General features: G+C 39.9%; 1 protein-coding gene across 2 annotated transcripts; it reads right to left on the bottom strand.

The window, feature by feature from the left end:
* Window positions 1-820: 820 nt before the first annotated feature.
* On the bottom strand, window positions 821-15515 carry uhmk1 (U2AF homology motif (UHM) kinase 1). 2 transcript variants are annotated; one of them, XM_072390205.1, is made up of 9 exons: window positions 14677-15510; window positions 14234-14360; window positions 10573-10759; window positions 9490-9681; window positions 8916-9010; window positions 8752-8828; window positions 8573-8671; window positions 7028-7116; window positions 821-6828 (listed from the first exon to the last, which is right to left on the bottom strand). In XM_072390205.1, the coding sequence occupies exons 1-9, from the start codon at window positions 14978-14980 to the stop codon at window positions 6682-6684; spliced, it is 1317 nt and encodes a 438-aa protein (XP_072246306.1). In that variant the 5' UTR covers window positions 14981-15510; the 3' UTR covers window positions 821-6681. The 2 variants fall into 2 exon arrangements, 1 of the variants encoding a protein (XP_072246306.1); XR_011916954.1 differs by having other exon boundaries at window positions 6693-6828; window positions 7028-7154; window positions 14677-15515.
* Window positions 15516-15601: the final 86 nt, after the last annotated feature.

Here is a 15601-nt window from a genome sequence, read left to right as displayed (position 1 = left end):
AATTGAAAGTTAGCAGTTCTTCGCTGTAACTTTTCTGAGCTAATGAGTGTCATGCTAAATGGAGACAAATGTATATTTAATGTTTTATTTTTTTTCAGTGACAGGAACATCCAACCAGACGTTTACCATCTTCTTTCTCTACTCCATGTAGACCAGTCAAAGGAGAAACGAATCACTGACCAAAACACAGTGAAGATTCAGACTCTATACGAGTGCTACAACTTTTCAAACAGATTGTCATCAAGTTCAGTCTAATTCTAAATGATAAAAGGAAAATCTGACAACTTTTGTCTCCAACATTCCAACTGCCTTATCAACAGACACTAGTTGCTGTAGAAATATTGGTATTTAGGCAGACGGCTTAGTAATACTTGTGAGACTAGAAACTCCTTAACTTTGGAAGACAGCGGCTCAGCATAAAGACAAGAGTTGAGCTGTGTGGGCTTAAACCTACCTTCAAAGGAAACCTTAACTGCGTGGCTGAGTGTACTTTCAACTACAGCAACTGACAGGCTACCCACTCAAGATTAGAAATCACAATTAATTCAGTATAAGGTGGCAGAAAAACAGTTTGAAGCCCAGAGTAATGTTATTCCACATTGTATGTCAATAATTTGTCAATCTGTAGCATCTTTCACTTTGGACACACTTTCAGTTAAACTTATTAGTTCAATAAATCACTAAACATTGTTGAATTTTGATTAACAAATAAAACAGAATTTGCATAATTTTAATCTGTTTTTGACACCAGTGACACTTCCCAGTACAGAAACCCTGAATCAGTCATCTACTGCTCCTCAAGACACCAGATAAACAACACTTCAAGTCAAGTAGAATTTTTATTGTAATTTACTCAAACACAGCAGCATGATTCAATCAACTGGAGGGCTGTAAAGCATGTGTATTGCATATAGTGACCTTCTCCCATTGTGCTTCTTTACATTTTGAAAAAAAAATAGCAAATTTCCCCCGTGACACATCTTACGAGCAGGATTATTCAGTAATAATAATAGTCAACCCCCCCCAAAAGAAAAAGAATCGTCGTATGATATTCTACAATTGCAAATCAGAAAAAGTTGGCATGTTATGGAAAATTTCATTTCGGTGCAGACTCTATATACCCAAGATATGTTTCTTGTTTTGTCCAATCAACTTCATACATCTCTTTCTACATTTCAGGCCTGCAACACCTTCCCAAAAGGTTGGGATTGGGCAATTGTGGGCCAATAGTAAGATTAAAAAAAAAAAGAAGATTCTAAACAGGTGATGTCAACAAGTCATTGTAATCATGATTTGATACTAAAAACAGCATGTATTGAAGTACCGGTAACTGAATAATTAAAAAACTATATTACTTAAAGAAAAATTGGGGGCAATAAACATATTTCTCCCTTTATAGTGCAGAAAATCGTTGAACGAATCTGGAGGAATTTGAGTCTGAAAAGGGAAAGGGTGCTAGCCTAAGTTGGACACCAGTGATCTTTCATCCCTCAGATGACATTACATCAAGAACTGTTCATTCCCAACAGTTAATATAACCACATTGGCAAGGGATTACTGTAGGAAATCTTTGTCAAGCACTACAATATGGACTTACATTCACCTGTGCCACCTCAAGCTTTAATGTGGAAAAAAGAAGCATATTGCGAACCATGTCCAAGTAAAAATGGAAGCCTTCTTCTCAGGATCAAAGATGAAAATGACCATTAAGACTGTCATCAGTAACATGTGTAAAGCCCAAGCTAAGCGCTATGGGGGTCCTGACTAGTCCCAACTTTTTTTATTTTTTAAAATCCGTTTCAGGCAAGAAATACAAACAATGATGTATAGTAAAAATCCAAATAAAGCTTTTACTTTTGCTCAATTTTCATACCATTCTGACTAGTACTGATCTGGGATGTAAATTATTTGTTAGAGGAGTGCCATTTTTAGGTTAGTTAGTCTTAAAATGATAACGACAATTTGGACTCTCTCCTTCCTTCCCAAGCATTTGGTTTTGAGTGGCGGATAGTTCTGTCGGGATTGGGCATTTCCTGGTCAGCAGAGCTTGTGCTACTTAAATGTATTCCCTGACCAAATTACGCAACAGTTGCAGGCCAGATGTGACTTTAAATCATAGTTGAGAAAAACTATTTCAGTTTGTTGTTCTGGGCTTGTTTTCATTCAGATAAGTTCATTTATATAGTGATGACATTCAAACCTGCAAAAATCAATATTTCTCAAGAGGTTTATGCTTTTATTAGCATTCAACCTTCCTGCATAAAAAATAACATCACATTAAAATGTGACCAAGTTTATTCACTATGGTGAACAGCCAATCAGAGTGACCTCCGTCACTGACAAATCCTCAGCTGCTTCAACAAGCTGAAAAGGGTGTCACAGCAAGGTGGAAGCAACTGTGTTTTACACTTCGAAAAAAAACAAGAGACTCGTGTGCGTTATCATTTCTAACAGGATAGACTCCTGTAACACTTTTAGAAGCTTTTAGTGTTGAATACAAGAGACAACTATTAATACAAATTCAAGCAGCAGGATTGTGAATTAAAGCCAAAAGGAGAGTCCATTACACCTTTTCTGTAGGCTTTACAGTGGTTACCCGTCTGTTTTTGTATTGAGTTTAACATTTTTTTATCTCTGAAATGGTTACAATTCTTGAGCCTGGAAGGCTACTCAGATCCTCCACTTCTTCTCCTGGAGCTGTTCCACAAAGCCCAACAAAAACATTAAGTGATGCTGCATCTTTAAACAGAAACTTAAAAGTTTCAACTTATAGAAATGTTGTTATGTAACTATTCTGAACTTCTGTGTGCATTCATTTCCTGCTTCTTTGTGAAAACACTTTGAAGAACAATAAAATGAGCTAATCAAATCAAGTTTGACTGACTGAATGGGAACACTGCATATGAACAAAAGGAATTTACAACAATTAATCTTAACTGTAAGCCTCTTGTAAAGACAACAGAAGGTATTTATTTAAACACCTGATGCAAACTTAAATAAATTCTGCATATCCAACACAGAGGGAGTTAAATCAGGATGTTACTATGCAACAATATATATATATATATATATGTGTGTGTGTGTGTGTGTGTGTGTGTGTGTGTGTGTGTGTGTGTGTGTGTGTGTGTGTGTGTGTGTGTGTGTGTGTGTGTGTGTGTGTATTTGGTGCCAACCCTTGATCTGTACTCATCACCTGTCACCAAGTGACATGTTAAACCAACAAGTGTGTAAACACGCACTAACACAGCTCCTCTCGGTATTCAAGTACCCAGTTGACCCAAGACAATACAATGTTAAGAGCGCCACATACACAGATTTGTCATGCATCACTGAACCTAAAAAAAAGTTCATTACATCTAAACTCTCTTTCTAAGCCACAGTTTTCATTAGATTTGGTTCAGGAGACGTCAGGTAAGTTTGTTCTAACAAGGGAATTGTTCAACAGTGATATGGCTACATTTTTTTTGGAAAACGTTTGCGAGAGAAAGTAGCGATGGAGCCACACAAACACCAAATTCAAACTGAAATATAAGCTTAAAATGCCGTTAAGCTTAAATACTCTGAAATGATCAAAAAGAAAAGAAAAACAAAATCTGCACCAGCTCTTTGACTTTGTTTGAGAAAAAATTAAAAACTAATTTCCGAGTGTTTCTTTGGCCATGTTTTTTTGGAAAGCACCTAAAGATAATTTTGCCTTCATACCATAGAACTAGAAATTGTTGTACTGTCAAGTGCTTGGAGCAGATTTCTAGACCAGCTTTTGTCTCAAGTGGAAACTGGAATTCACATTTCAGGTATATGGAAAAACAACTTGTAGAAAAATACATTCTTTTTAGAACTTTACATTGAATAGAGCTGCAATGTTTCCTTTGATGAACATTAGAAATGAATTTTTTATGGAAGGAAGCACATAATTCAGTAAAAATAGGTAGGTTTACTTTAACACAAGCTTAAAACATGTCTGTGTTCTAATATAAATGTTGTATTTACTCTCACAAAATTAAACAGGATCAAAGCTGAATAAAGATATTCTGCATCAAGTCAAAAATCACTTCCAAGTTTGACCATGCCCCACCTCTGACAAGGCTTTCTTACAATTATAGCTGTAACTTTTCCAGTAAATCAGCTGAAAGATCTTACCGGGCACATAACATATGCCACATAAAGTATGCCAGAGTAGGATATTTGTGCTTTACATCAGGAGAAAAGCAACTGCACATCTTCACACTCCAGACTTTAAAGCAGGACCAAGTCAAAAGTAACACATTCTTTCTTTCACCAATGAAAACTAGAAATCATAAGCAATAAAACCCACAGGTGTTTCTAACTAAAACAAGCAAACCTGAATAAATATGGTAACCAAGTCAACAGTTCAGCATTCCATCTAAACACTAACGAGTGGTTAACATTTAGATAGATTAGCATTGCTAATCAGTTCGGATGTTAGTACATCAGCATTTACTGCAGAAATACCAGCACTGATAATGTTACTTGTGGCTGCTTGGTAAAAAGCTAATTAGCATTGTTATAACAAGAATACAGTAAAAAATAACAATAATAACAATAAAAGCAGCTTGAGACTGCATAGCTCTGCCACAGCTAAACAAAGACATCCAGGATTCAGATTCAGATCACTTCTAAAACAGGCCATGCGTCACCTGTGGTAAAACTTCATCTGTCTGCAACTTTTTGACCAAACCTTCTAGCAGACAGACCAACAAACTAACTGTATTAAATACAATCAGATAACCTGGCAGATGTGATGCGTAATGTGCTGCTTTATGAAGAAAGTGAAACACAAATCTGCTACATATTACTATTTGTAGCACTTAGTTGTTGGTTTTTTTTTTTTGTTTTTTTTTTAAATCACTGAGCAGTAGAAGTCTGCTGGAAGGAAGCTATCTTTAAGGCTTCAGCAATGGCTCTGGATGTATAATAAACCAGAGCGCTTTGCCGTGGTCAATGCTGCAGTTTGCTCTTTCCATGTTCTAACTAACCGACATATTTTATGACATTTAAATTGGTAGTTCTTTGCGTAGTCTAACTAAGAAAAAGACAATTAACGAGTGGGGTTGTTGCATGATCTCGTTATTGCATCATTTTTGTTCGTTAGCCAGCCAATGAATGCCAAAGGGCACTTGTGTACAAAATAATGTGATGTTTCAGTGCAACAGTGAGATTGTTGTGTATTATATATCCACTGTTATCAGGAACATAATATGAACATTGAAACATTATTCCCTGTACTTACACTAGCAGCTTGTATCCAAACACAGGCACCTTGTTGAACGTATTACCACTGAACTCCAGTGCAGAAATGCTAGGCTTGCAGCAAAGCCATCAACAAATGATTTTCATGCACAAACTGACCAAAACACTGGAGGATTGTCAAACATTACACTTTTTTCTGCAGTTAGTACAACAGCCCCTACACAATCTCCCTTTGCCTTGCATTAGCAGCATGCAACTTTAAAGCTAATTAGTAGGATGTGAAAATAGCAGTGAGTACAACAGAGATTAGAGCAAGATTGTCAAACCTCCAAGCAAAAACAGAATGTGTGAGAAATGTATGAGCACAAATATGAAAGAGTCTAAAAATGTCCTACGCATCATGTCTTTACACCAGTTTTTTGATTGCAGAGTGATGGCTGATGGTGCACCACTGTAATTATGCATCTGGCTTTAAACTACATTTCCAATTACATCGCAACTATGAGGTAAACTGAAAGCGTACCTGGCTAGCATTACCACCTCTGTTGGAAGTCTTGGTTCATATTCTTTTTTACTAGTGGAAAAGGTATGTGGACGTTGCAAATCATTTGCCACTTTTTTAACTGACCTTGATCATTTTCAGGATGTGGTCTGAAATTTGTAATTGTTCATGTGTGTTACAGTGGAAATATGTATTTCAAATATTCTTTGAGCAGACTTGGAAGTAAAAAAAGGCCACAAAGCATAAGGCTACAAGACAGGGCACTGGGAGCCTTTGGCTTGCTCAGATAATGGAAGAGAGCTAGTGAGTGAAAACTACCAGCTGATAGTGGGATCAGTCCGAACCCCATCGCCCTGAAAAGAGCCAGCGGAGGCAGCTGAGAACATCAGGAAACCCACTGGTACCACAACCTTTCATTAAAATGCTCAACATAACCAAAATAAATAGGCAACAAAAACAAAAAGATAACTATTGGTACTTTAACAACAGTACGAGACACGTGTTTTCAGGGTGATTGTGTCATTAGGAGTCCAGGTTAGAGAAATAAAACTAACATGTCAGTGTTCACCTGCTACATGGTTCTAATCACATCCCTGACACAACTCATAAGTGTTTCACCAGTAATTAGCAATGCATTGTATAAAGGTGATATAGCTCAGATTCACAAAACGCAATAAAGGAGTCAGATGCACTGAGCTTGAATCACTGGATGAATGTGCATTTTTAAGAGTAGTGCACAGACTGAAGGCCGATACTCCTCACAGCCAGGTTCAGCCAACACAGATTAAGTGTAGAAACCCACATGGACAGCATGCATTTTTAAATACACTTGGTTGTATGTGAATAGCCACTAATGACTGAAGGCTTGCTGTTTTTACAGGGAAAAGACCTCTCCATTGTGATGCTATTTTGTAGTATTGTTTTTTAAATTAAATCAATGCAGAGGCGTAAAACTAAGTTTCAGTACTTCACTGTACAGTCTGGTACAGGTAACCTCTTTTATAGGCGCTGAGAGGGTAGAAGGTGGCCACGACAAACTTCCCATCAAAGGTGCGGCCTGTCAGGAGCCGCTGAGCCTCTTTGGAGTCGCTGGAGTTGGCATACTCCACAAACACCTGGTGGACACAAACGAACAAATGATGATGAATTAGGGGGTAAATGTTCTGCTGCATTCTTCATCACAGCTCTGATGCCCCTGGAAGATCATGTTTACTTCTGCTGACACATCTTCTAAATAAATTTACATCTATATTCTGCTGAGTACTCATCTGTAGTTCATTTAAACATGTGACTGGACTTCAAAAACACTTCTACCTGTCCTTTCCCTGGGTTCTCCTTCGGGATGAGCAGAGAAACCACTGAGCCATATTTTTGGCACTCCTCTTTCATGTCCTCCAGGATGTCTGAGGACAACAGTTAGACATTTTTTCTTCCAGGATATCTAAGTGTTACCAAACAAAAATGCAGAAGCTTACAAACATACATTTGTGTAGAAAAGAAAGTATTCCCTCTTTCAGTTCTAAGCTTTTATGTAGCAGGACATAAAATGAGGTAAATACAACTTCAGATGAACAACACATGACACAATGACACTGCACCAGTGGCAGCCTTTGCTTTTTTCCGTGAAAACACTGCTTTTTGAAAAACATTTTCCCATGCGGATTTAAATCCGGTGCTGCTGGAATCATTTCTCCTGATAACTGGCACTTTTAAAAGACCCCAAATCGGACCCCAGATGAGTTGAAGAGGAGACGACAAGTTTGAGCAGGAACCACATGGAGAAAAACGAGGAGGGACTTTAAATCACTTCTTCACTCGATCGTGAGAGATCATTGGTGGTTCAAATGGAGGCTGGAAGCCTTGGTGAGGATGCATTAGGAAATGTCAGGAAAGCAGAACAGTTCTTTTTTTCACCAATCCATGGTTGCACAAACATCTGTAACACCTCTGCAACTCAGCTTTAAGATTATACGGGCAGACAGAGAGAGAACAGTGAAGGATCTCTTGTTGACAACAGATGGTGGAATCCTGGACATGTCACTGAGAAGGAGCATCTCGCATCCACATGTTGAGCTGCTGGCTGTGAGTTCCGGTCCATGTTATCTACTGACAGTGACAGTTCACCTGTGTTACCTGCTGACGCTGCGTGTGTACTCATCAGCTAAGTTGTTGCCAAGCTACAAAAGCAACACCCCAAACTATTCATGGGGATCGCACCATCTCTGCAACACTTTTACTTTGTAGATGTTTCGTGTGCTTTATTTTAAAAGTTGTATTCATTTTTATATGCATTTCTATTATTAGCGTATCTTCATATTTTCCCTTTGGAAATTAAGAAAGTGATTGCAGTGAATTTGAAGTAAATTAATTGAATTTAATATTCTACCATGTCATTACTAATTTAACAAAAACTCAGTGACTGAAGTAGTTTGTGAAAAAAAATGATAGGAATGAAGAGGGTAATTAGAAGCCAGGTGCTAACGACATGTTGGACAAAAAGAGGTTCAATTCTTTAAAGCGTCACTCGAGCAGTCTTGGGAGTGAGTATACACAGTTTTCCTCCCTCAGCTCAATTTAAAGACTTTATCAAAAGGTGATCTTATCAGACAATGTTGCATTCGTAAAATCTTACTTTTTTCTGTGTCCTGATACATAAAACCTTATAAGTGAAATAAGTATTTTTCGTAATGTTGAGAGAGAGAGAGAGAGAGAGAGAGAGAGAGAGAGAGAGAGAGAGAGAGAGAGAGAGAGAGAGAGAGAGAGAGAGAGAGAGAGAGAGAGAGAGAGAGAGAGAGAGAGAGAGAGAGAGAGAGAGAGAGAGAGAGAGAGAGAGAGAGAGAGAGAGAAAGCCTGTTGTACCTTCATACTCTTCTTCATTGTGCAGGTGGTTGTCGTCGATCAGGTTGAGAAGACGCAGAACAGGAGAAGGCAGCAGGACTAAATCCTCAATATGAGGTGCTGGCGCACACACGCACACACGCATTTCAAAAACAGCACACTGAGTTGCAATAATGTTGGTGGATATCTTGGACACCTACCGAAGGGAATGCTGAAGAATGGGCTCAACAGGGCAGTTTCAGCTGTGCATCTTTGTTTTGGGTCGTTATGAAGCATGCTGCACACACACAGGAAAAAACAGCAACTAACTGGAGATAATATAACAAGATAATGTTACTGTACAATGTAGTAGATAAGAATTTACCTCTTAATAAGGTCTCTGAGATGATAAACCGGGATGGCAGGGCATACCAGACTGTTGCTGGCAAAGACATGCTCGACAATGGCAGCACTGTTATCCTGCAGGACCGAGACATGACCACACACTGTATGACTTCATATCTAATGAATCTAGCAAAAGCACAGTTTCGCTGCATTATCGCTTTTCTCCCTACTGAAAACTTTCATAATGTGTTCCAGAATTGCTCTGATACAGTAGGTTGAGGGCCCCTGGTTCCCCTAAATCGACACCGTTCCTTCCTACCCAGGGCCATTAGACTGTATAACAGTGCATTGGGAAGTGGTGGAGGGAGGGGGGCACTTCAGCACTACAGGTAGTGCTATGGACAATATGAAGGACTGTGAATGCCTCGCTTTTTTAACTCGTGTCACTTTATGTGTACTCAACATCACCTCACTTCACTTTATTTTTATTCCTGATAATAGTTTTTGCTTTTACTGATGCAAATGCAGCCAAGTCCACAAATTTCTTTTGGATCAAAAAAGCATCTCTCCATCTATCCATCTATAGAAGCTCTCTTGGGAAAGCTGTGTCATACCTTCCACTCCTGTGAGCGAACGGTGTCTTTGAGTTTGATTCCTGAGATCATCTCCAACAAGATGACACCCAAGCTCCACAGGTCAACGGCAGCCGAGCAGCCTGAGTCTCCATCCATCCCAGCCTGGGCCAGGCTGTTCTGAAGCTCAGCTTCTGGAGCACGATACCCATCTGTCTGGATGTACTTGACATCCTAGAAAATTAAGCACATAACTGAAAGAATAAAAATCCCCTCTTATTGTTTTAAGGGGACATATTATTAAAAAAAAGTAAAATTTCTAAGCACATATTTAAATGTTTGAAGTCACTATTTACTTAAAAATTCTTAAAAATCACAACTCGACACTTAGTTTGGGGCCATCTAGCACAAAATATCTATCATTCATTCATCATCGAATTAAAAAAAAACACTGAGCAAAGCCCAGACAATGAAGCTCAGAGTTTATGGTCAATATGTGGCAGAAGAATTATAGATAGATTTTAAGTGTGTTGTCCTGCGTGCCCACATGTACATTCCTTCAGCCTTCCTATCTGTGGTGCTGCATGTTAGTAACTTGGGCCAGTTCAACACATGACCAACGACATCTTGTGCCTAAATGAGCGACAACAATCAGCTATCCATGGCTGAACTGCACACATAGTGGAAATGCAAATATTTGAGAATAAAACTTCCAGTCAAGTATTATCTGTTTGGTGTGTGGAAGTGTGAGCTTGGTTCTACTGTTAGCTCTTAGGCTAGGCTCCGTACACTCTCTCATACTGCAGTAGCATGCTTCAAGCGCTGTTTGTATCCAATTTACATTAGTATGGTAGATCAAAGTTGCAGGACAGATCTCATTTAAGACACAACCCACATAAGGGAGTGGGGGGTGAAGTCAAGTTGCTCACTTCATGCCCTAAAATGAGTTGCAATGACAAAAGATGTAAAATCAAAGTTAAAAAGAAAAAGCTATGGTGTCTCTCTGTGGTGTTTTGACCAAAGCATGTCATAGGCATCTCATTAAGATCTCGCAAAATAGTGTCAACTTGTAAGAGAAAGGCATAAAAAGTCTTCTTTAACATGCAACTTCTAACACATGCCAACCTGGTTTCCCTGTTTGAAGCTGAGGCCAAAGTCGATGAGCTTGAAGCATTCGTCGTCAGCACTCCAGAGGATGTTGCGTGGTTTGAGGTCAGCATGGACGTAGCCTTCCTTGTGAAGAAAGGCGAGAGCCTCAAGGATGTCTCTGGCACAGTGCTGGACGAGCCACATGGAATGGCCCTGCTGGGGTCTGCCCAAAAATATAAAACTATGGAGTCATACAGAAACTTTCTTCTCATTCGATGTACTTTCTTTCCAAAGGTTTTGGGGCAGTTGCTATTCAAATCATCGCTTTGTTTTTGTTGTGCTGCAGTTTTGACACCTGCAGGAGAGAGAATGATACCACAACGACCGAAGAGAAGCAGCTCTTCACTCCATCTTTGTGGAAAAGGTGTGAATCCTTTTCCACAAAGATGGAGCAGAAAAATTAGCAGAAAAAGGAGAACAAGAAATAACTGACTGTCAAAGACTTTCCTGCATGGCCATCTGATCTCAAGGCAACTGAACATGAATAGACCAACTGAAGACAGAGAAACTTTGGAACATTGTAAGATTGTGGATTAGAGTCCATGTAGATCAAGCACTGTTGTCATTTAAAGCAAAATAACAAATTCTAGAATATTCTAAAATTCATTAACATAATTTTTAGGGCTGGGACTGGAACGCGTTAATTAAGATTAAAAAATTACTGTGTTAAAAAATTTAACGCATTTTAATCGCACTTATTTTACGCACCATGGAACATTTCTCACTAGATCAGTTTCAGGCATACCGATTATACTGGAGCGCCAACTAACGTTCATGACTTCAGACAACAAACCACAGTGAGCAGAAGTCAAACATGAACGAAGAAGCTGATGAGATGGGATGATCGGTAGCATAGTGGAGGGCTGTGCAAGCGCACCGTGTATGGAGGCGACAGTCCGCGCTGCAGTCGGCTCCGGTTCGAATCCCACATTGGACGGCCTTTTACTGCATCTGCATGTCGTCCCCCCCTCCCCCCTCCCCCTGCTTTCTGTCTCTTTGTATCTGTCCTGTCCATTAATTTTTTTTGTTTTTAAAACGGACGGATGGATGGATGGAAGAGCACGTTGTACCACCTTGAAAAAAAAATAAACAATGTTTTGTTGCTTAAGCTTATGTATTCAGTCATTATTCAATGGTATACTGAAATCCATGTGAAAAAAATTGCTTCTCACTGTTCTCAGGTCAAATATTTGTATGCGATTAAAAATGCGATTAATTAATCACAAAGCCTCTAATTAATTACATAAATTTTTTTAATCGAGTCCAGGCCCCAATTATTTTTATCCATAAATGGCAAGGTGGGCTGGTTCAGTATACCGGTACTTAATTCGTACCGGGGTACTGAGACATTTAAAAGGGTACTATACTGAGCTTGGATGATACCTTTTTTTTTTTTTTACGTCGCCGTGTGACGTCACCGCATTGTATTTTGAGCCGAGGCGAGCTTAAGGCTGGGCACCGAACTTCGGTTCTTTTAAGGCACCGACCGAAATGCTTCGGTAGTACCGAGTATCAAAACATGCCTCGTCTTTCGGTGCCAAGTTTCGGTACCCAGAGATTAATCACGTGATCAAGAACTGATCATGCTGCTCTCGATTGGCTGTATGAACGTTACACTTTGCCGCATGCAGGAACATGTGGTTACGCCCACAGACGGGTTCACGTGTATCTGTGTTGGGAACTGTAGCTGTGTGTGTCATCGAACAATGCCACCGAGGTCTACAGCATGGCTCCATTTCACCAAGATTGATGCCAATAGTGCGCGATGCAACATCTGCCAAAAAGTCATCACTGCGAAGGCCAGTAACACGACTAATTTAATGAATTATTTGACCGTGAACAAAATCAATTTAAGAGCAGAAAGTTGCTCCGTGTTTGACTGCAAGAAGGTTGGACCGCAACCATCCTCCTCTCAGCATTCAAGTCAGCCTGTGGACGCCACAAAGCATAATTCAAAATATCCACCACAGGACTCCGCTTCATCTAAGAGTACCGAGGACGGCGCAGTGTGCAGCATTTTAACAGGAAAATTAACGTTGAGCGACATCCGGCAATAATCTCAATGTCACTGCAACTTAATACATGCAGAAAGCAGACATGTTGACTTTTCTGAAGAAAAACTGCTGAGTGAAAAGTATCCTCAGTATGTAGGATAGTGTTAGACACCAACCTGCCACCTGTTTGAAACGGTTTTGCACTGGAAATTATTTGTTATTAATTTTTTCTGTAAGAAAACTGCTTGGATTGGAAAAATAGACGACTTTATTAATCCCTTTGGGAGGTTCCTTCCGGGAAATTGAAATACTGAGCTGAAAAATAAAACAGAAAATTTGTACTGTTATTTGTAATGTAATTTCCTTTTTGTCAGAATTGATATTATAAAATTGGTGTCGAAAAAAGTAGCGTTCAGGAACCGGTATCGAAGTGAAGTTATCGGTATCGAAAAATTTTGATTCATACCCACCCCTTGGCGAGCTAGCCGTAGCAAGCGAGTGAACGACTGAATGAGCAGTGTGGAGCGACAGAGAGAGATAAAGCAGAGAAAAAGAGAGAGAGAGAGACAGGAGCAGGGAGTGAATGGCAGCTGCTGCAACCTCCACGGTGAAGCCATTAACACCGAAGCACCACTGTGCAAACGGTGTTACAAAACATGTCTGGCCAAGGGTGGAAACACTTCCAACTTGGCAAAATACTTGAAGGACAAGCACCCAGACCTACATAAACCATAGTTTATGCTTCTCCGTCATTTAGCAACGTCGTCGACGTGACAGAGAAGCATAAATTAAGCTTAAGGTCCACGTCGACGACGTTGCTAAATGACGGTGTAGACGAGACGCCGTCATTGAACATTCGAAGTTCTGCGTCGAGGGAAGTGCAGAGCAACGCGGTCCCTCGACACAAAACTTTGAATGCTCAATGATGGCGACGTGATGGAGAAGCATAAACTAGGCTTAAGGAGTTCAGAGAACGACCAGCACCATAACCATAACCAGCACCCTTCACTCTCCACAAAAGTAGCTCTAGAAAAAAATTAAAGCTGCACTGCAATTAGCTGCCACTTTCTCTGGTTTAAATAGTCCATTTATATTATTTTATGTTGTATTTTATTTATTTTTAAATTGTGTAGTCTGTGCATTAGAAAAGCCTGTCTTTGGGGTATTTTATTTTATTTACTGATGCATAGTAAGATTTTCTATTAAAATAAAGTCAATAATGACATTTTTTGTGTTCTCTTTTTATTTGGAAAAGTATCGAAATACATGTTGGTACCAGTATCAATACCAAAATGTTGGTACCGTGACAACACTATGGCAAGGTGTACTTTTTTTAAATGAAGCTTCGACACAATATGGCACAAACTAAATATCTTTAGTCCTTTTTATAACAATTGGTTGAATATTTCAAAGAATGATGGTTGCATGAACTCACACATAAAAGAGAAACTACCTGCATGACAAATCCGTGTACAGTACATTTATTTTCAAGCACTGTTTAAAAAGGAAACAAATGTAGACTGTTTTAGTAGCAGTAACTGGAACAGAGAGTTAGGTAGGACTTTCTGCTTTTGTGTATACATATTACACACAAGAATCTGTGCCTTTTGCTGTGTGAGCAGCAGTGACATCACTTCCCTTACCTCCCACCTTGGGTACCGTTGCGTCTCACCAACAGCTCAGACACACTGACATCCAATAGCTCCAGCAGAAGACAGCGGGTGGCAACACCCATGCAGCTGTGGTTGGTGAACACTCCGTACAATGTCACTGAGAAGCAAGACAGCAAATCCATCATTACTAAGCCTACATTACTGTATTAACACCAAGAAGAAAACATCCTTTCAGTGCTTCATTAAGGGATTACATGATGCAGATTACTGGTGTAAACAGAATTGTGACGGAAAACTGAGACCTGGTCCTGTTTTCTCAAATGAGCATATGTCAAATGACACAGTAGCAACTATATATGAAGTCTTAGAGCAAATCTTCTGTATTTAACAGAAAAACACAATACATACTATAAGCAGTCTCACCACATTGCTCGGATTACGTGTAGCTAAAACATCTTAAACAATGTTCTTACCAATGTTTTTATGTCCCTGGATGTCCTCCAACACGGACCTCTCCTTGTGATACCCGTAATCTCCTCCCTGAGAGTCGACCTGAAACTCCTTGACTGCGGCAGTGGTGGCTCTGCCGGAGCTGACCCGGTACACCGAGGCCGAGACTCCTTGGCCAAGCCGCGACTGGACGGTCCATATCTCGCCAAAGATCTCAAACAGCACCGGCTTCATGCTCTGGTCTACGCTGAGCTGTGGCAGCAGGATGCTATCCGGGCGGGTCGTCCGTACCTTTGCGCTTGGCTCAGACGAGCCACAGTGAGCCATTGGGCGGACGAGAGAAAGAAGGAGAGAAGACAGCTAGTTGACAGGTAGAAGCAGCTGCCGGAGCATTGTAAAGCGAAATCTATCAGTGTCACATATAAACCACCTAAACGTCCAAACCCCAACTAGCAAACAAGTTGGCTACACCCACAAGTTTGTTCAAACTAATCACAGAGCAATATCTGAGCATATTAGACCACCGTTTGCTGACAGAGACTGACAAAATTAGCTCACATAAGTCAGCTGACAAAAAGTTAGCCAACTTAGCTCTTTCAAGTAGTTAAACTAGCCACTGAGTTTAAGCACAAAAGCAATCCACTTCCACAACGCGCGGGAAACCCCCCCCCCCCCCCCATAATGCGCAGACACTAATAAGACTAAGAAAGAGTGTATAAAAACTTTCTAAAAGTTATCGTTTGTAACTGCAGTGAAGTTTTGCTCAGTTTGTTGATACTACCCTTACTTCCGTTTCTCTTGCTTCGTTTTATTTTTTGTCGCACCTTTTCCTACAGTCCGCCTCCTGCCGGAAAGGAGTCTACTTACACTTTCTAAATATGTTTTTTCCCGCTGGACTCCGGTTGGGCCAGTTTCAGGAGCCATTTCGGTATTTACTTGGCAATATGA

This window comes from Leuresthes tenuis, unplaced genomic scaffold (assembly GCF_036924035.1).
Source record: "Leuresthes tenuis unplaced genomic scaffold, fLeuTen1.0.hap1 SCAF_7, whole genome shotgun sequence".
Lineage (NCBI taxonomy): Eukaryota > Metazoa > Chordata > Actinopteri > Atheriniformes > Atherinopsidae > Leuresthes > Leuresthes tenuis.
The sequence above is the reverse complement of the archived record's forward strand: the minus strand, read 5'-3'. Positions and strand labels throughout refer to the sequence as shown.